This window comes from Corella eumyota, chromosome 2, assembly GCF_963082875.1.
Source record: "Corella eumyota chromosome 2, kaCorEumy4.1, whole genome shotgun sequence".
Taxonomy (NCBI): domain Eukaryota; kingdom Metazoa; phylum Chordata; class Ascidiacea; order Phlebobranchia; family Corellidae; genus Corella; species Corella eumyota.
The window spans coordinates 17,671,498-17,691,397 of record NC_137491.1 but is presented as its reverse complement, the minus strand read 5'-3'; the positions used below and the strand labels follow the sequence as shown (position 1 = coordinate 17,691,397).

The window sequence follows — 19,900 nt, the reverse complement described above, 5'->3', positions numbered from 1 at the left end:
TGATAATAATATTTAATAATATGATTGTTTTTGGGTATATATTTATTTAAAGGCAGTGAACATAAGCTTTCTTAACAAGAGGGGACAATATTTTTTGTAATAAGCTTGAGAATCCAGTTATAAAAATGAATTTAATGATTGAAATGCATTTCTAAGTTATCAATTTACAAGATATCGAATTGCAACTTTTCCTCTTCGTCTATTTTAACATCAAATCGAACTTCTTTGTAGCGTGGGTTCATGGTCTTAACCTTTTTCAAAAAAGGAATTCGTTTAATTCCATTTACACATTCCCCAGTTCCAGTATTACAAGTATAACCTGATGGACAGCAATGTCTATGATCGTCACAACATATAGCCTAAAAATAAAAACACAGAATAACAAAAATTCTAATGTTATTCAAGTGAATAAATCTGTTATTGAATCCTACGTTTGGTACTGGACAGCATCCCCATTCACCGCTTCCTAATCTACAACATGTAGTTCCGTCTGGACAATAATGTGAAGCATCACATCGAACTTCTTTTAGTGGATAAGATTCTGAATACACTTTTCATGTATTAATCAAATTAATTAAAAAAGGTAAATTTTTTTTTTAAATTAACAAAAGTAAGTATCCATAATGATCAACTCAAGTATATTAAAATAGAAGTTAGTTGAAATCAAACCAAAACCTAGCTTGGTAATGGTCAAAAAACACAAGAATGGTCATAAACATAACCTCTGCTTTATATAAGTAATTAAAACTAGAAATGAATTTACCAATATTATATTGAGTATCTTTAAAATATCAAAAAACAGCACATTTAGCTTTGATTAAAGCTTACCAGTTTTTTTCATAAATGGAATACTTTTAATGCCATTTTCACAAGCTCCTGTTTGACTATTACAAGTATAACCTGATGGACAACAACTGCTGCCATCACTGCAACACACAGCCTAAAAATAAATATTTAACATTAATAGTAAGCAAAATGTTAAATAATGATTTATGTAAGCTTACATTTGGAAATGGACAGCATCCATATTTGCCACTTGGCAACCTACAACATGTTTCTCCATCAGAGCAATATGATTGACTATGAGGACAGATAACTCGTTTTACAAGAAAAGAATCTACGTGAATTTTTAACAAAAAGGTAAAACAAAGTTACTTTCTAGTTAGCAAGGAAGACCTTATCGCAGTTTACAGAAAAGTGCAATATTATATTGTAAAACGTGTTGCTTAACTCAAAAAAGTAAGAATTTAACGAGTAAACTACAAAAATTTTTGCAAGAAACGACCATAATGTAAAAAATCATAAATTGTAAATAATTGTTAGGCCTACCAGTTTTTTTCAAAAAGGGAATACGTTTAACTCCTTTTGTACATTCCCCAGTTCCAACATTGCAACTATAACCTGATGGACAGCAATGTGCATAATCGTCACAACAAACAGCCTAAAAAAATAAAGTCTCAAATAAATGAAAATTGAAAAATCAAACAAGTAGTAAAAACTGTTTAAAAAAAATCAAACAAGTAGTAAAAACTGTTTAAATCTTACATTTGGTACTGGACAGCATCCCCATTCACCGCTTCCTAATCTACAACATGTAGTTCCATCTGGACAATAATGAGAAACATCACATCTAACTTCTTCCATTTGAAAAGATTCTAAATACATTTTATATATTTATTTATTAAATTAAAAAATGAGTAAAAATTATTATTCAAAAGAGAGAAAGTAAGTCATGGGACCGCTTAAGAATGAAAGCAGTTGGAAACAAATAATAGACCCCAAGACTAAAAGGTAATATTTATAAAAAAACTTTGATAAACAATTTCGATAAGCAAAACTCTAACTTTACTTAAACAATAAAAAATATAAACAAACTTAATAATTTCTTTTATAAAGTACACTTAAAATACGAAAACAGTAAATTTGGCTTTGATTAGGACTTACTAGTTTTTTCCATAAATGGAATACTTTTAATGCCATTTTCACATTCCCCAGTTCCAGTATTACAAGTATAACCTGATGGACAGCAATGTCTATGATCGTCACAACATATAGCCTAAAAATTAATAATCTAAGTTGAAAAATTGCAATAGTAAACAAGTTGCAAAATCTGTTATTGAATCCTACATTTGGTACTGGACAGCATCCCCATTCACCGCTTCCTAATCTACAACATGTAGTTCCGTCTGGACAATAATGTGAAGCATCACATCTAACTACTTTTAGTGGATAAGATTCTAAATACAATTTTTTGTATTAATCACATTAATTAAAAAAAGTAAAATATATTTTTTTTAAATTAACAAAAGTAAGTATCCATAATGATCAACTTAAGTGTATTAAAATAGAAGTTAGTTGAAATCATACCAAAACCTAGCTTGGTAATGGTCAAAAAACACAAAAATGGTCATAAACATAACCTCTGCTTTATATAAGTAATTAAAACTAGAAATGAATTTACCAATATTATATTGAGTATCTTTAAAATATCAAAAAACAGCCCATTTAGCTTTGATTAAAGCTTACCAGTTTTTTTCATAAATGGAATACTTTTAATGCCATTTTCACAAGCTCCTGTTTGACTATTACAAGTATAACCTGATGGGCAACAACTGCTGCCATCACTGCAACACACAGCCTGAAAATAAATATTTAAACATTAAAATTAAGCAAAATGTTAAATATAAATTTATGTAAGCTTACATTTGGAAAGGGACAGCACCCATATTTTCCACTTGGCAACCTACAACATGTTTCTCCATCAGAGCAATATGATTGACTATGAGGACAGATAACTCGCTTCACAAGTAAAGAATCTACGTGGATTTTCAAATAAAAAAGTTAAAAAAAGTTACTTTTCTAGTTAGCAAGGAAAACTTAAAAAAGTATAATATAATATTGTTAAACTTATTGCTTAACTTAAAATAAAGTAACAATTTAACCAGTAAAATACAAATATTTTTGCAAGAAACGACTATAATGAATAAAATCATAAATTGTAAAGATTTTAGGACTACCATTTTTTTTTAAAAAAGGAATTCGTTTAACTCCATTTTCACATTCTCCAGTTCCAGTATTACAAGTATAACCTGATGGACAGCAATGTTTATAATCGTCACAACATATAGCCTAAAAATAAAAACACAGAATAACAAAAATTCTAATGTTATTCAAGTGAGTAAATCTGTTTTTGAATCCTACGTTTGGCACGGGACAGCATCCCCATTGACCGCTTCCTAATCTACAACATGTAGTTCCATCTGGACAATAATGAGAAGCATCACATCTAACTTCTTCCACTCGAGAAGATTCTAAATACAATTTAATATATTTATTTATTTGATTAAAACAAGGAGTAAAAATTATTAATAAAAAGAGAGAAAGTAAATTATAGGACCGATAAAGAATGAAAGTAGTTGGAAACAAACAATAGGCCCCAAGAGGTAATGTTTATAAAAAAACTTTGATAAACAATTTCGATAAACAAAACTCTCGCTTTACCTAAACAATAAAAAATATAAACAAACTTAATAATTTTTTTTATAAAGTATACTTAAAATACGAAAACAGTAAATTTGGCTTTGATTAGGACTTACTAGTTTTTTCCATAAATGGAATACTTTTAATGCCATTTTCACATTCCCCAGTTCCAGTATTACAAGTATAACCTGATGGGCAACAATGTCTATGATCGTCACAACATATAGCCTAAAAATATTTTTGTTTAAAAAAACAAAAATTTTAATTTTTAAACAAGTTAAAAAATCTGGCATTGAATCTTACGTTTGGTACTGGACAGCATCCCCATTCACCGGTTCCTAATCTACAACATGTATTTCCATCTGGACAATAATGTGAAGCATCACATCTAACTTCTTTTACAGGAACAGATTCTGTAAAAAATATTAGTTTCGGACTATCTAATTTCATGTTTTTAAGTGATTATTTTTAAATGTATTAACTAATTTATCAAGTATGCCGTACTTACCAATTTTTGTCTGAAAAGGAATAAGTTTAAAGCCATCTGAGCAACCTATTGAAGTGCAAGTAAAGTCTGATGGGCAACAATGCTGGTTATCACTGCAGCATACAGCCTAAAAATTAATATTCAAAGTAAATAAAAAACAGTTTTAAAAGTTTTAAAATGTGGTTTTGAATCCTACGTTTGGTAGTGGACAGCATCCCCATTCACCACTTTGTAGTCTACAACATGTATCTCCTTCAGGACAAGTTGCGCGACCACCTGGACAAATAACTCTTTTCAAAGAGCCTGTAAAAAAGTTGTTGTTAGTAAAATATAAAACACTTGTATTTATTAATCTAACCTTCTATCATTGTGTCCTTTTCCATTCCATAGACAAGTTGCAAACTTACAAACAGAACTACAACTTTAAAAATCATTTTTACTACCTAATCAGTACCTTTGTACCAGCAAAATCTAATTTAAAAAACTGTAAGTATCAGACTATACAACAAGTTTTATGATAAATGCTTGCAAATTAATGTGTCTAATTTACTTAGGTTAACCAATTAAACTAATTTTGTAAATGTCTTGCTATGATAACAGTCTAATATTTCGCCCACAACAAAGACAAAAAATTTTATTGCTGAAAATAAACTCAATGCAGCAAATGTATAGCCTGATTAGAAATCAATTACTTGATCAAAACATTCAAAGGAAATATGATGTTCCTGTTGCAATCACGTTAATGTTTGCGTCGTGCTTTGCATCATATGTGATGCAGACAGATATGTCGGTAACTTAACTATAAATCTTCAATAATCATGTTTGAAACAACCACGAATGGGATTTTTGCAGCTTTTATTTTACCTAATTCATACAATAATTACTACTCAGAATTAAATCAACTCAATAAAAAGCACCTAATATCACACCTACCTTAAAATGAACCTCAGAAATGGGACTAAAATGCTTTTTAATTGCAACAAAAACACCAGCTTAGTATAACTGAATTTATTTTTTAACCACCAGCTACAGTTTTTTGATAATGATTTATAGACAGAAAGATTACCTCTTCGATTAATATCTAAAGACATTATGCTGTTATAAGTTATTGATGGATGGAACTGTTATACGTAGAAAGCCCGGAAGTCCAACTTTTAATCAGAAGACAATTATAACAAATTGTTTTTTTATAATATTATTTAGAATTTTCCACGAAAATTACAGAATCAGAAAAATAATAATAAACAAGATTTCAAATATATCAAAAAAAATTTAAATCAATTGCATACTTAAAGTAAAGTTTATTTATATAATTTTTTTGTAACTTTTGGATATGAGAATTAAATTAAAGTTAACATAATAATTTTAAATTAGCATATTTATTTTATAAATGAACTTTTAATTCAATACAACAGTATATATTTGCACATAATAAACAGTTTCAAATAACAAAAGACTAAGTAATTTCATTATTAAATTTCAAAACAATCATATCATAATTAACATTTTCTAGCACTTTTTTTTTAGCACACACATTTTCTAGCACTTTTTTTCTTTATAAGAAACCATTTTGGTCAAAATCTACTTCTACAGAATCTGCCTCAAAGATAATTTTATTGGCACGAGGTTGTCTGGCTGCTAACATTACAGACAAGGGCTCTTCACGGTTGGAAGGTGACCTACAAACTCCTTTTTGAAGGTCACAGATTGTGTTGTGTTGACAACAATGTGAATGATCAGAGCAACAAACGGCCTAAAAGTAAAATTAAAGCATTCAAAAAATTATTCATTTTAACATACAGAATAATAATAATTTATTCTAAGACTCACTGATGGATATGGGCAACAGCCATAACCCTTTGCTTTAAGAGGACAGCAACTATAATAACTTGGACATTCAGAGCCATCAGGGCACATTGTACATTTTTCTTCAATGCTATGCAAGTAAAAAATATTTAAAATGAAAAATATAAAAATGCTATTGATGTACTTAAAACTGTTTTGTTTTTACCTTGTTTCAACTGATAACATATTATCAACATTTACTGCTTCAAATTTTTCCATCATTGGAAAAACTTCATCTTGTTTTAGGCAAGTTCCAGCACTAAGATCACATTTGGTGTTTTCAGGACAACAATGAACATGATCACTACAGCATACAGCCTGGTAAAACACATTTGTTTAAAAGTGGTCAGTGTAAAAGTCAAGTTTAACTTACATTTGGTTGTGGACAGCATCCATATTGATCATTGGATAACTTGCAACAAGTTGTTTCATCTGGACATTCTGACCTTCCATCTGGACACTTTACATTGCCAACTATTTCTTTGGCAGCTAAAAATTATATACATTTAAATTTTTTTTTTAGTTTCATTTTACCATGAAATGTTCAACCTTAATATACCTTTTTCAATTTGGAAAGGTTAATTGCACAGCCTAAACAAAGTGTAATATTCGTTACCCCGACCCAGTCTCCAGTTGCCTTCGTCATTTAATAGAATAAAATGGCCCGATAATTAAGCTGCTAATTAAGTATTGGCTCAGCAGGAGTTCATACCGTTAACAGCACCTAACTTATGGGTAATACAGAATGAAAGCAGTGGTGATTAAACCCAGGACCTCATGTTGTAAGGCCAAGTGTTCCAACCACTACACCACAATGCCAATCAAAACTTGTGAGAAGATGTTCAGTGCCTTCGCCACTATGGTATGGCAAAATCTACAAGACAATATAAAATGTTTTAATGATATAACTTACCAAATTTTGTCATCATTGGAAAAACTTCATCTTGTTTTAGGCAAGTTCCAGCACTAAGATCACATTTGGTGTTTTCAGGACAACAATGAACATGATCACTACAGCATACAGCCTGGTAAAACACATTTGTTTAAAAGTGGTCAGTGAAAAGTCAAGTTTAACTTACATTTGGTTGTGGACAGCATCCATATTGATCATTGGATAACTTGCAACAAGTTGTTTCATCTGGACATTCTGACCTTCCATCTGGACACTTTACATTGCCAACTATTTCTTTGGCAGCTAAAAATCATGAAAATTTAAACTTTATTTTTTAAGTTTTATTTTAACATTAAATTTTTAATCCACTATATCTTTTGCAATTTAGAAAGGATGATTGCACAGCCTTAACATAGAGTAATATTTGTTACCCCGACCCAGTTTCAAGTTGTCTTTGACAGTTTGGCGTATAATAAAATATATAATGGCCCGATAATTAAGCTGCTAATTAAGTATTGGCTCAGCAGGAGTTCATGTCATTCCTAGCACCTTATTTGAGGGCACTACATCATGAGAGCAGTGGGGATCAAACCCAGAACCTAATGTAGTGATGCCAAGTGTTCAGACAACTACACCACACTGCCGAACAAAACTTGTAAGAAGATGTTCAGTGCCTTATATGGCAAAGTTTATAACACATTCTAAAATGTTTTAATGATATAACTTACCAAATTTTGTCATCATTGGAAAAACTTCATCTTGTTTTAGGCAAGTTCCAGCACTAAGATCACATTTGGTGTTTTCAGGACAACAATGAACATGATCACTACAGCATACAGCCTGGTAAAACACATTTGTTTAAAAGTGGTCAGTGTAAAAGTCAAGTTTAACCTACATTTGGTTGTGGACAGCATCCATATTGATCATTGGATAACTTGCAACAAGTTGTTTCATCTGGACATTCTGACCTTCCATCTGGACACTTTACATTGCCAACTATTTCTTTGGCAGCTAAAAATTATATACATTTAAATTTTTTTTTTAGTTTTATTTTACCATGAAATGTTCAACCTTAATATACCTTTTTCAATTTGGAAAGGTTAATTGCACAGCCTAAACAAAGTGTAATATTCGTTACCCCGACCCAGTCTCCAGATGCTTTCGTCATTTAATAGAATAAAATGGCCCGATAATTAAGCTGCTAATTAAGTATTGGCTCAGCAGGAGTTCATACCGTTAATAGCACCTAACTTATGGGTAATACAGAATGAAAGCAGTGGTGATTAAACCCAGGACCTCATGTTGTAAGGCCAAGTGTTCCAACCACTACACCACAATGCCAATCAAAACTTGTGAGAAGATGTTCAGTGCCTTCGCCACTATGGTATGGCAAAATCTTCAAGACAATATAAAACGTTTTAATGATATAACTTACCAAATTTTTTCATCATTGGAAAAACTTCATCTTGTTTTAGGCAAGTTCCAGCACTAAGATCACATTTGGTGTTTTCAGGACAACAATGAACATGATCACTACAGCATACAGCCTGGTAAAACACATTTGTTTAAAAGTGGTCAGTGTAAAAGTGGAGTTTAACTTACATTTGGTTGTGGACAGCATCCATATTGATCATTGGATAACTTGCAACAAGTTGTTTCATCTGGACATTCTGACCTTCCATCTGGACACTTTACATTGCCAACTATTTCTTTGGCAGCTAAAAATTATATACATTTAAATTTTTTTTTTAGTTTTATTTTACCGTGAAATGTTCAACCTTAATATACCTTTTTCAATTTGGAAAGGTTAATTGCACAGCCTAAACAAAGTGTAATATTCGTTACCCCGACCCAGTCTCCAGTTGCCTTCGTCATTTAATAGAATAAAATGGCCCGATAATTAAGCTGCTAATTAAGTATTGGCTCAGCAGGAGTTCATACCGTTAATAGCACCTAACTTATGGGTAATACAGAATGAAAGCAGTGGTGATTAAACCCAGGACCTCATGTTGTAAGGCCAAGTGTTCCAACCACTACACCACAATGCCAATCAAAACTTGTGAGAAGATGTTCAGTGCCTTCGCCACTATGGTATGGCAAAATCTTCAAGACAATATAAAATGTTTTAATGATATAACTTACCAAATTTTGTCATCATTGGAAAAACTTCATCTTGTTTTAGGCAAGTTCCAGCACTAAGATCACATTTGGTGTTTTCAGGACAACAATGAACATGATCACTACAGCATACAGCCTGGTAAAACACATTTGTTTAAAAGTGGTCAGTGTAAAAGTCAAGTTTAACCTACATTTGGTTGTGGACAGCATCCATATTGATCATTGGATAACTTGCAACAAGTTGTTTCATCTGGACATTCTGACCTTCCATCTGGACACTTTACATTGCCAACTATTTCTTTGGCAGCTAAAAATTATATACATTTAAATTTTTTTTTTAGTTTTATTTTACCATGAAATGTTCAACCTTAATATACCTTTTTCAATTTGGAAAGGTTAATTGCACAGCCTAAACAAAGTGTAATATTCGTTACCCCGACCCAGTCTCCAGATGCTTTCGTCATTTAATAGAATAAAATGGCCCGATAATTAAGCTGCTAATTAAGTATTGGCTCAGCAGGAGTTCATACCGTTAATAGCACCTAACTTATGGGTAATACAGAATGAAAGCAGTGGTGATTAAACCCAGGACCTCATGTTGTAAGGCCAAGTGTTCCAACCACTACACCACAATGCCAATCAAAACTTGTGAGAAGATGTTCAGTGCCTTCGCCACTATGGTATGGCAAAATCTTCAAGACAATATAAAACGTTTTAATGATATAACTTACCAAATTTTTTCATCATTTGAAAAACTTCATCTTGTTTTAGGCAAGTTCCAGCACTAAGATCACATTTGGTGTTTTCAGGACAACAATGAACATGATCACTACAGCATACAGCCTGGTAAAACACATTTGTTTAAAAGTGGTCAGTGTAAAAGTCAAGTTTAACTTACATTTGGTTGTGGACAGCATCCATATTGATCATTGGATAACTTGCAACAAGTTGTTTCATCTGGACATTCTGACCTTCCATCTGGACACTTTACATTGCCAACTATTTCTTTGGCAGCTAAAAATTATATACATTTAAATTTTTTTTTTAGTTTTATTTTACCATGAAATGTTCAACCTTAATATACCTTTTTCAATTTGGAAAGGTTAATTGCACAGCCTAAACAAAGTGTAATATTCGTTACCCCGACCCAGTCTCCAGTTGCCTTCGTCATTTAATAGAATAAAATGGCCCGATAATTAAGCTGCTAATTAAGTATTGGCTCAGCAGGAGTTCATACCGTTAATAGCACCTAACTTATGGGTAATACAGAATGAAAGCAGTGGTGATTAAACCCAGGACCTCATGATGTAAGGCCAAGTGTTCCAACCACTACACCACAATGCCAATCAAAACTTGTGAGAAGATGTTCAGTGCCTTCGCCACTATGGTATGGCAAAATCTTCAAGACAATATAAAATGTTTTAATGATATAACTTACCAAATTTTGTCATCATTGGAAAAACTTCATCTTGTTTTAGGCAAGTTCCAGCACTAAGATCACATTTGGTGTTTTCAGGACAACAATGAACATGATCACTACAGCATACAGCCTGGTAAAACACATTTGTTTAAAAGTGGTCAGTGTAAAAGTCAAGTTTAACTTACATTTGGTTGTGGACAGCATCCATATTGATCATTGGATAACTTGCAACAAGTTGTTTGATCTGGACATTCTGACCTTCCATCTGGACACTTTACATTGCCAACTATTTCTTTGGCAGCTAAAAATTATATAAATTTAAATTTTTTTTTTAGTTTTATTTTACCATGAAATGTTCAACCTTAATATACCTTTTTCAATTTGGAAAGGTTAATTGCACAGCCTAAACAAAGTGTAATATTCGTTACCCTGACCCAGTCTCCACTTGCCTTCGTCATTTAATAGAATAAAATGGCCCGATAATTAAGCTGCTAATTAAGTATTGGCTCAGCAGGAGTTCATACCGTTAACAGCACCTAACTTATGGGTAATACAGAATGAAAGCAGTGGTGATTAAACCCAGGACCTCATGTTGTAAGGCCAAGTGTTCCAACCACTACACCACAATGCCAATCAAAACTTGTGAGAAGATGTTCAGTGCCTTCGCCACTATGGTATGGCAAAATCTTCAAGACAATATAAAATGTTTTAATGATATAACTTACCAAATTTTGTCATCATTGGAAAAACTTCATCTTGTTTTAGGCAAGTTCCAGCACTAAGATCACATTTGGTGTTTTCAGGACAACAATGAACATGATCACTACAGCATACAGCCTGGTAAAACACATTTGTTTAAAAGTGGTCAGTGTAAAAGTCAAGTTTAACTTACATTTGGTTGTGGACAGCATCCATATTGATCATTGGATAACTTGCAACAAGTTGTTTGATCTGGACATTCTGACCTTCCATCTGGACACTTTACATTGCCAACTATTTCTTTGGCAGCTAAAAATTATATAAATTTAAATTTTTTTTTTAGTTTTATTTTACCATGAAATGTTCAACCTTAATATACCTTTTTCAATTTGGAAAGGTTAATTGCACAGCCTAAACAAAGTGTAATATTCGTTACCCTGACCCAGTCTCCACTTGCCTTCGTCATTTAATAGAATAAAATGGCCCGATAATTAAGCTGCTAATTAAGTATTGGCTCAGCAGGAGTTCATACCGTTAACAGCACCTAACTTATGGGTAATACAGAATGAAAGCAGTGGTGATTAAACCCAGGACCTCATGTTGTAAGGCCAAGTGTTCCAACCACTACACCACAATGCCAATCAAAACTTGTGAGAAGATGTTCAGTGCCTTCGCCACTATGGTATGGCAAAATCTTCAAGACAATATAAAATGTTTTAATGATATAACTTACCAAATTTTGTCATCATTGGAAAAACTTCATCTTGTTTTAGGCAAGTTCCAGCACTAAGATCACATTTGGTGTTTTCAGGACAACAATGAACATGATCACTACAGCATACAGCCTGGTAAAACACATTTGTTTAAAAGTGGTCAGTGTAAAAGTCAAGTTTAACTTACATTTGGTTGTGGACAGCATCCATATTGATCATTGGATAACTTGCAACAAGTTGTTTGATCTGGACATTCTGACCTTCCATCTGGACACTTTACATTGCCAACTATTTCTTTGGCAGCTAAAAATTATATACATTTAAATTTTTTTTTAGTTTTATTTTACCATGAAATGTTCAACCTTAATATACCTTTTTCAATTTAGAAAGGTTAATTACACAGCCTAAACAAAGTGTAATATTCGTTACCCCGACCCAGTCTCCAGTTGCCTTCGTCATTTAATAGAATAAAATGGCCCGATAATTAAGCTGCTAATTAAGTATTGGCTCAGCAGGAGTTCATACCGTTAATAGCACCTAACTTATGGGTAATACAGAATGAAAGCAGTGGTGATTAAACCCAGGACCTCATGTTGTAAGGCCAAGTGTTCCAACCACTACACCACAATGCCAATCAAAACTTGTGAGAAGATGTTCAGTGCCTTCGCCACTATGGTATGGCAAAATCTACAAGACAATATAAAATGTTTTAATGATATAACTTACCAAATTTTGTCATCATTGGAAAAACTTCATCTTGTTTTAGGCAAGTTCCAGCACTAAGATCACATTTGGTGTTTTCAGGACAACAATGAACATGATCACTACAGCATACAGCCTGGTAAAACACATTTGTTTAAAAGTGGTCAGTGTAAAAGTCAAGTTTAACTTACATTTGGTTGTGGACAGCATCCATATTGATCATTGGATAACTTGCAACAAGTTGTTTGATCTGGACATTCTGACCTTCCATCTGGACACTTTACATTGCCAACTATTTCTTTGGCAGCTAAAAATTATATACATTTAAATTTTTTTTTTAGTTTTATTTTACCATGAAATGTTCAACCTTAATATACCTTTTTCAATTTGGAAAGGTTAATTGCACAGCCTAAACAAAGTGTAATATTCGTTACCCCGACCCAGTCTCCACTTGCCTTCGTCATTTAATAGAATAAAATGGCCCGATAATTAAGCTGTTAATTAAGTATTGGCTCAGCAGGAGTTCATACCGTTAATAGCACCTAACTTATGGGTAATACAAAATGAAAGCAGTGGTGATTAAACCCAGGACCTCATGTTGTAAGGCCAAGTGTTCCAACCACTACACCACAATGCCAATCAAAACTTGTGAGAAGCTGTTCAGTGCCTTCGCCACTATGGTATGGCAAAATCTACAAGACAATATAAAATGTTTTAATGATATAACTTACCAAATTTTGTCATCATTGGAAAAACTTCATCTTGTTTTAGGCAAGTTCCAGCACTAAGATCACATTTGGTGTTTTCAGGACAACAATGAACATGATCACTACAGCATACAGCCTGGTAAAACACATTTGTTTAAAAGTGGTCAGTGTAAAAGTGGAGTTTAACTTACATTTGGTTGTGGACAGCATCCATATTGATCATTGGATAACTTGCAACAAGTTGTTTCATCTGGACATTCTGACCTTCCATCTGGACACTTTACATTGCCAACTATTTCTTTGGCAGCTAAAAATTATATACATTTAAATTTTTTTTTTAGTTTTATTTTACCATGAAATGTTCAACCTTAATATACCTTTTTCAATTTGGAAAGGTTAATTGCACAGCCTAAACAAAGTGTAAATTCGTTACCCCGACCCAGTCTCCAGTTGCCTTCGTCATTTAATAGAATAAAATGGCCCGATAATTAAGCTGCTAATTAAGTATTGGCTCAGCAGGAGTTCATACCGTTAACAGCACCTAACTTATGGGTAATACAGAATGAAAGCAGTGGTGATTAAACCCAGGACCTCATGTTGTAAGGCCAAGTGTTCCAACCACTACACCACAATGCCAATCAAAACTTGTGAGAAGATGTTCAGTGCCTTCGCCACTATGGTATGGCAAAATCTTCAAGACAATATAAAATGTTTTAATGATATAACTTACCAAATTTTGTCATCATTGGAAAAACTTCATCTTGTTTTAGGCAAGTTCCAGCACTAAGATCACATTTGGTGTTTTCAGGACAACAATGAACATGATCACTACAGCATACAGCCTGGTAAAACACATTTGTTTAAAAGTGGTCAGTGTAAAAGTCAAGTTTAACTTACATTTGGTTGTGGACAGCATCCATATTGATCATTGGATAACTTGCAACAAGTTGTTTCATCTGGACATTCTGACCTTCCATCTGGACACTTTACATTGCCAACTATTTCTTTGGCAGCTAAAAATCATGAAAATTTAAACTTTATTTTTTAAGTTTTATTTTAACATTAAATTTTTAATCCACTATATCTTTTGCAATTTAGAAAGGATGATTGCACAGCCTTAACATAGAGTAACATTTGTTACCCCGACCCAGTTTCAAGTTGTCTTTGACAGTTTGGCGTATAATAAAATATATAATGGCCCGATAATTAAGCTGCTAATGAAGTATTGGCTCAGCAGGAGTTCATGTCTGTCCTAGCACCTTATTTGAGGGCACTACATCATGAGAGCAGTGGGGATCAAACCCAGAACCTAATGTAGTGATGCCAAGTGTTCAGACCACTACACCACACTGCCGAACAAAACTTGTAAGAAGATGTCCAGTGCCTTATATGGCAAAGTTTATAACACATTCTAAAATGTTTTAATGATATAACTTACCAAATTTTTTCATCATTGGAAAAACTTCATCTTGTTTTGTGCAAGTTCCAGCTGTGACATCACATTTGGTGTTTTCAGGACAACAATGAAAATGATCATTACAGCATACAGCCTGGTAAAACACATTCGTTTAAAAGTGGCCAGTGTAAAAGTCAAGTTTAACTTACATTTGGTTGTGGACAGCATCCATATTGACCAGTGGTTAACTTGCAACAAGTTGTTTGATCTGGACATTCTGTCCTCTGATCTGGGCATATAACATTGCCAATGCTTGCATAAGAGTTTAGTATAGCTGTAAATAAAACCAATTTTTAAAAATAAATTTTTATTTTTTTTTTAAATTTAATATATTTATTTACCTTGAAATGAAATTTCTTTTCTGGGTTGTTTAAGAACTACATTTCCAACTGCAAATTGCAAGGCAAAAAGAAAGAAAACAGTTTTAACTAACATTTTTTTAACAGAGACAAAAAACTAAAATATTAAATAAAGTACATCGTTAATATAAATTCCAATGTTAATAAAATTTTAAAATGTACAACTGTATTATAACCTGTATTATATGTATTATAACTGTATTATAGCCACTAACTAAACTATCATAGAATTTAAAAACTGAGCAACCAATTTCAAGTTACACCAAGCTTATAAATCTAGTTTCAAACAGAAAGCAAAAATGATTTTTAGCAAATACATTTCATCAGTTTAATGTTTGTATTAAATATTTAATTTGTTTAACCTTAAGTTGCAAAATAAATAGATTGATATTCGTAATGTCCTGATTTTTAAAACAGTTTTATTTTTTCTGTTACAATTTGGCCTACAATTTTTTTTTGTTATATGACCTTACATTTTTTGCTGAAATGACTTAAATAAACATGCCTGCAAAAAAGTCACAAGACCTGTAATGATTACCAAAGATATAATGTTTACATAACCTTAATGCATAAATGCTGAAGTTGTACTAATAATTAAAAAAAAATTAGGTTCGAATTGATAAAATAAAATTTAACAAGAATTGTTTGTGTTTAGAAAATAACAACACAGGCTTTGTGGTAATAAGGGAAAGCACCTTTTTCAAGTCATATGATTTCCTGTATACGTAGATAATTGAACATAGTTCACTAAAATTCCAACCAATTATTCAGTGCATTTTAAATACAACACATTTTTGTACAACTTTGCCTGAAACTTTTAAAGCTTTTTTAACTAAGTTTTACCATAATATACACTTTAATGTTTACATAATGTTAAACACGATATTACTGCTTTTTCGTACTAAATGCAATGTAATATTTTACCAAATTACCCTCAAAAACATATTAACAAAATGTTTCAACTAAATAAATACAATCTTTACTGTACACTTTTGTCAGGGAATACATAAAAATGAGCATAAAAGATGTAGATTTATTTACATACAACTAATAAAAGAAACCTAAAACTATTATGTATTTAACATGACTTTACTTTCAACAATTAAATTAAACCAACATCACTTCATCTTCGCTTTTACATTTTTAAAAGCAAACCCACCTAATTACCATAGAATTGGCATTTATTTAAATTTAATAAAAAAAATCTACTTATTCTAAGGTAAGGTAACGTTTTTATCCCCGCCCAGTCTTGAATTGTCTTTGCTGAAAGAGGTATTTTTGCTGTGTTGGTATTATCTATTTATTAACATATTAGGTGCTTTGACGGTTACAGAGTTTAATGCATGAATAGCTTTTACTTGAACCGGCAGCGTGGTGTAGTGGTAAGAACACTTGCAACACCACCATGAGGTCGTGAGTTCAATACCCACTGCTCTCATGCTGTAGCGCCCTTAAGTAAGGCGCTATAAAAGGTATGAACTCCTGCTGAGCCAGCATCTAATCAGCAACATAATTACCGGGCAATTATAATCTAAAATATCTCAAACTGCTAAAGGCAACTCAAGACTGGGTTGGAGTAACATTAGTTACTAGAGTAGGATTAGTTACTCTATGTTTAGGTTGCACATTCGACATTTCCACATCGAGAATAAAGATATATAGCCTATATATACAAAAAAAAAACTTAAACCTAAAGCTTAATGCTTAAGATTAGATAAATTTTAAATACAAATAACTTTTTTGTTCCATAAAATTATTCCTTTTTAATTTAATTTACTTCTTCAAATGTTAAATTTAACTTTTAACCAATTTTATTAAAACACAGACCTAGAAGAAAAAAAAGCATAATATTATTGTATAATAATCATGTGTTAAAATTAATACAGGTCGACTACAAAAATAAGTAAATATAAATATTCAGTAGGTTAATTAAATTTACAAAAAATGTTAATTTAATAAATTGTTGGCAATTTTAAATCAACAAAAGTCAAAAATTTAAACTGTTTTTTTTTTTAAATAATACATTTTTTAGATAATAATAATATAGTGTTGATTATAGGAATGGAATGTTATAATACAAATAACGACTTTTTGCAACTTTAGGCTTAAAAGGTAATATATAGATTGCTTCATTATAACATATGAAGAAAATAATATGTGAAAATCATATTTTTTTGGAACATTTAAAAAAAAAAAAACGACAAAATCAAATACCTTAAAAAATACTCAAAATAATGTCCATGAAAAATTTAAAATACAATTTCTTTACTTTCAATATTTTAACAATAGCACTAACTATATTCTTATTTTCTGATAATATCACAATTACATTTTAAAATAAAAATACAATGTTTAATATGAGATGCACTAACAATAGTTTTTTTTATATAAATTTTCGGTTTGCGATACAAAAATGCGACAGAATATAATAATAATATTGCACATTTAAAATCAACTTAAATCATAAGCACATGTCAAAAACTAAATTCAAAACACAAAAAATTAACTGAAGTAATTAGTAATAAACAATTTTTCACGCAAAACAGTAAAATTTGCATTTATCTTTAGGATATTTTATTCTGAACAACGAATCATTGAAGCAAAACTGTATACTTTTTAGAAACTATCAATTTTAAAATGATTGTGTAATAATTAATTTTGACCTAAGCTATAGCTCTAGCCTCAGGCATAAAGCCCTCCCAGTTTTTAATTATCTGTTCTTGACTTTTGATTACATTGGTCAAAAAGCACAAAATCAAGTGTCGAAATTCACTTATGCGGCATCTCTCGAATCGATTTATATCCTGCTTTATCGCAGCAGAGAGCTCGTCGAAATCTTTTTTAGCTGTTTCTACACGATTTTCCAGGTCAGCAATTTCAGCCTCAATTTCGGCAATTTTGTCAGTTTTCCCAGTGCTTCGCATTTTGACTTCTTGCTCTTTTTTACGCTGCAACAAGGTTTCTGCGTTCTGCCAATTCTGCCACGCCTTTACTCGTACCATAAACACTTCCTTGATTTCCAGAATAATTCGAACGTAATCGCCAAGTTGCTCTGAAATTCCATAGTAATCTTTGTTTGCTTGTTCCTGTTGAACATTTTCAATTTTCTCTAGAGCATCAGAGAGTTGTGATAAGGCACGTGAAAGAGCTGTATGCTCTTCGGCATTTCCAAGTGTCGCTGCGCTCTTTGCAAACGAAGCTGTATTTACAGCCAACTCTTTTCGATGATGGACAAGTCCCTCAAAGACGCTGTGTAGTTTCTTTAACTGTTGTTCAAGGGTATCGATCTGTTGTTGCTTCTCCTCAAACCAACTATCCTCTTCGGTCATCTTGATTGTGATCTTATTCAAAGCACCCTCGACATTCTTCACAAGTCTCATAACCCCTGCTCCGCTAAGTGCTCTTGTGTTGGTCGCTTGTGGTAACTCATCTTGCTCCAAAAAGTCACAAAAATCCGAGTCCTTAAGCAGAGCTGGATGGAGAGCGACCCGATTGAGGTAACGCTCTAATGATGCTCTTCTCTTTTCCACAAAGTCAATCGACACAGCTTCCTCATCGCTTTTCGACATTTTTACTCTTGTCATGTTGACAAAACTCTTCTCGGGAGCGGGAGGCACGATGCAACCGGCATGACGATGTTTAGCCAACAATTTCTCATGAATACCAAGAAAATCACTGAATCTTCTATCCACAACCAACTCTGGTCTTTTGAACGTCGAAATGGTTGTTTTGGTTTTTACATGATATGACATATAAGCATTCATTCCTTCACCCACTTTGTGAGGATCTGAAACAGTGATGACGATCTCATCCGGATCACGCTCCTCTTCAATTGGAGAAGCAGTTGGTTCCTCCTTTAAAACGATTGGTTTCTTTGCTGAGATACTTTCCTCGGGAGCTGTATCTTTCTCTTCAGCGATCATAAACTTCATGTTGGAAGCTGGGTCTTCTTTGGGAGGAGAAAACAACTCTTCTTGCTCTTCCTCATCGTCTTCCAGTGCAATAGGCTCAGGCTCCTTAACTTGCTCCTTAACTTTTTCTTCTTCTTGTTTAACTTCTTCCTCTTCTTTTGGTGTATCCTCCTTTTCTATAATCTCAATTGGTTCTGGTTCAGGTTCTGGTGTGTCATCAGGAGTCAAATCAATTACCTCAGGCTCCTCCTCCACCTTCTGTTGGGGGTCCTCCACTTCCTGCTGAGGCTCCAAAACAATCTCCTCTGTTGTATCCTTCATGTTATCTTCATCTTCATCCAAATAATCGTCTTGTGGTGGTTCTCGTTCCGAACTCATTTTGACAGATAAATTAAAAATTTACAAATCTTTAATTAAATGACCTTAAAAATAAAAAAGAAAGGTATTTTAGAATCACAATAAATCATAAAATATTATATTCACTTTCTTTTATAACTTATTGGTAACATGCAGAGGGCTAAACTGCATATGATTAGGTCGGTAGTCAAATCAATTATAGTATTTTATTTCTCTGTCAGTTTATTTAAAACTAATATTTTGGCAATCCGTCAGTTTTCTAACAAAATGGTTTGAATAATCAATTGTCTGATTGTTTGATCGTTCGTTCCGTTTGCAGTTTGATTTTAGTATACCCAAAATATCTCTTAAACATTGTTTATAATTACTTTACTCTCAAACTTTGCACTATTCTGACAAACATAATAAGTAACACATTGAAAATAATTTTATTTATTGGTTAAATTCTGTTAAAATTGCTGATTTAACCTCAAAAAATTAAATTGAGTGGCTAGAAAAAAATGTTGGTGGTTCCGTTTCGCTGACGTTCGACCTACGAACTCGCCCGGTACCAACCGGTTAATTAATTATTAAACGAATATAAAATTTGAAATATATTTTTGTAGTTTTTTTGGTGATACATTTCAAACAAAATTCTACATTTATAAATTTAAATAAAAGTGTGTTTATAACCTTTTTTTACTTTTGATTTAATTAATAACTGCCTTACATTTGACCGGCTCTTTGAGTAGCGCCATTGAGTAGCTCACGTACA

The 19,900-nt window shown here is 32.3% G+C and overlaps 2 protein-coding genes across 2 annotated transcripts; both read right to left on the bottom strand.

The window, feature by feature from the left end:
- Positions 1-149: 149 nt before the first annotated feature.
- LOC145742570 (zonadhesin-like) lies at positions 150-14,990 on the bottom strand. The gene is made up of 45 exons (XM_082560347.1): positions 14,861-14,990; positions 14,669-14,793; positions 14,502-14,613; positions 13,961-14,076; positions 13,794-13,905; positions 13,255-13,370; positions 13,088-13,199; positions 12,548-12,663; positions 12,381-12,492; positions 11,842-11,957; positions 11,675-11,786; positions 11,135-11,250; positions 10,968-11,079; positions 10,428-10,543; positions 10,261-10,372; positions 9,721-9,836; positions 9,554-9,665; positions 9,014-9,129; positions 8,847-8,958; positions 8,307-8,422; positions 8,140-8,251; positions 7,600-7,715; positions 7,433-7,544; positions 6,892-7,007; positions 6,726-6,837; positions 6,186-6,301; positions 5,979-6,130; positions 5,798-5,903; positions 5,534-5,720; positions 4,164-4,270; positions 3,989-4,094; positions 3,784-3,893; positions 3,597-3,708; positions 3,202-3,311; positions 3,018-3,129; positions 2,704-2,816; positions 2,527-2,638; positions 2,128-2,237; positions 1,945-2,056; positions 1,546-1,655; positions 1,330-1,441; positions 1,005-1,117; positions 829-940; positions 432-541; positions 150-359 (listed from the first exon to the last, which is right to left on the bottom strand). The coding sequence occupies exons 1-45, from the start codon at positions 14,952-14,954 to the stop codon at positions 165-167; spliced, it is 5,256 nt and encodes a 1,751-aa protein (XP_082416473.1). The 5' UTR covers positions 14,955-14,990; the 3' UTR covers positions 150-164.
- A 2,136-nt stretch (positions 14,991-17,126) lies between these two features.
- Positions 17,127-19,202, bottom strand: LOC145741802 (sorting nexin-2-like). The gene has a single exon (XM_082559453.1). The coding sequence runs from the start codon at positions 19,165-19,167 to the stop codon at positions 17,542-17,544; it is 1,626 nt and encodes a 541-aa protein (XP_082415579.1). The 5' UTR covers positions 19,168-19,202; the 3' UTR covers positions 17,127-17,541.
- Between the last annotated feature and the right edge of the window lie 698 nt (positions 19,203-19,900).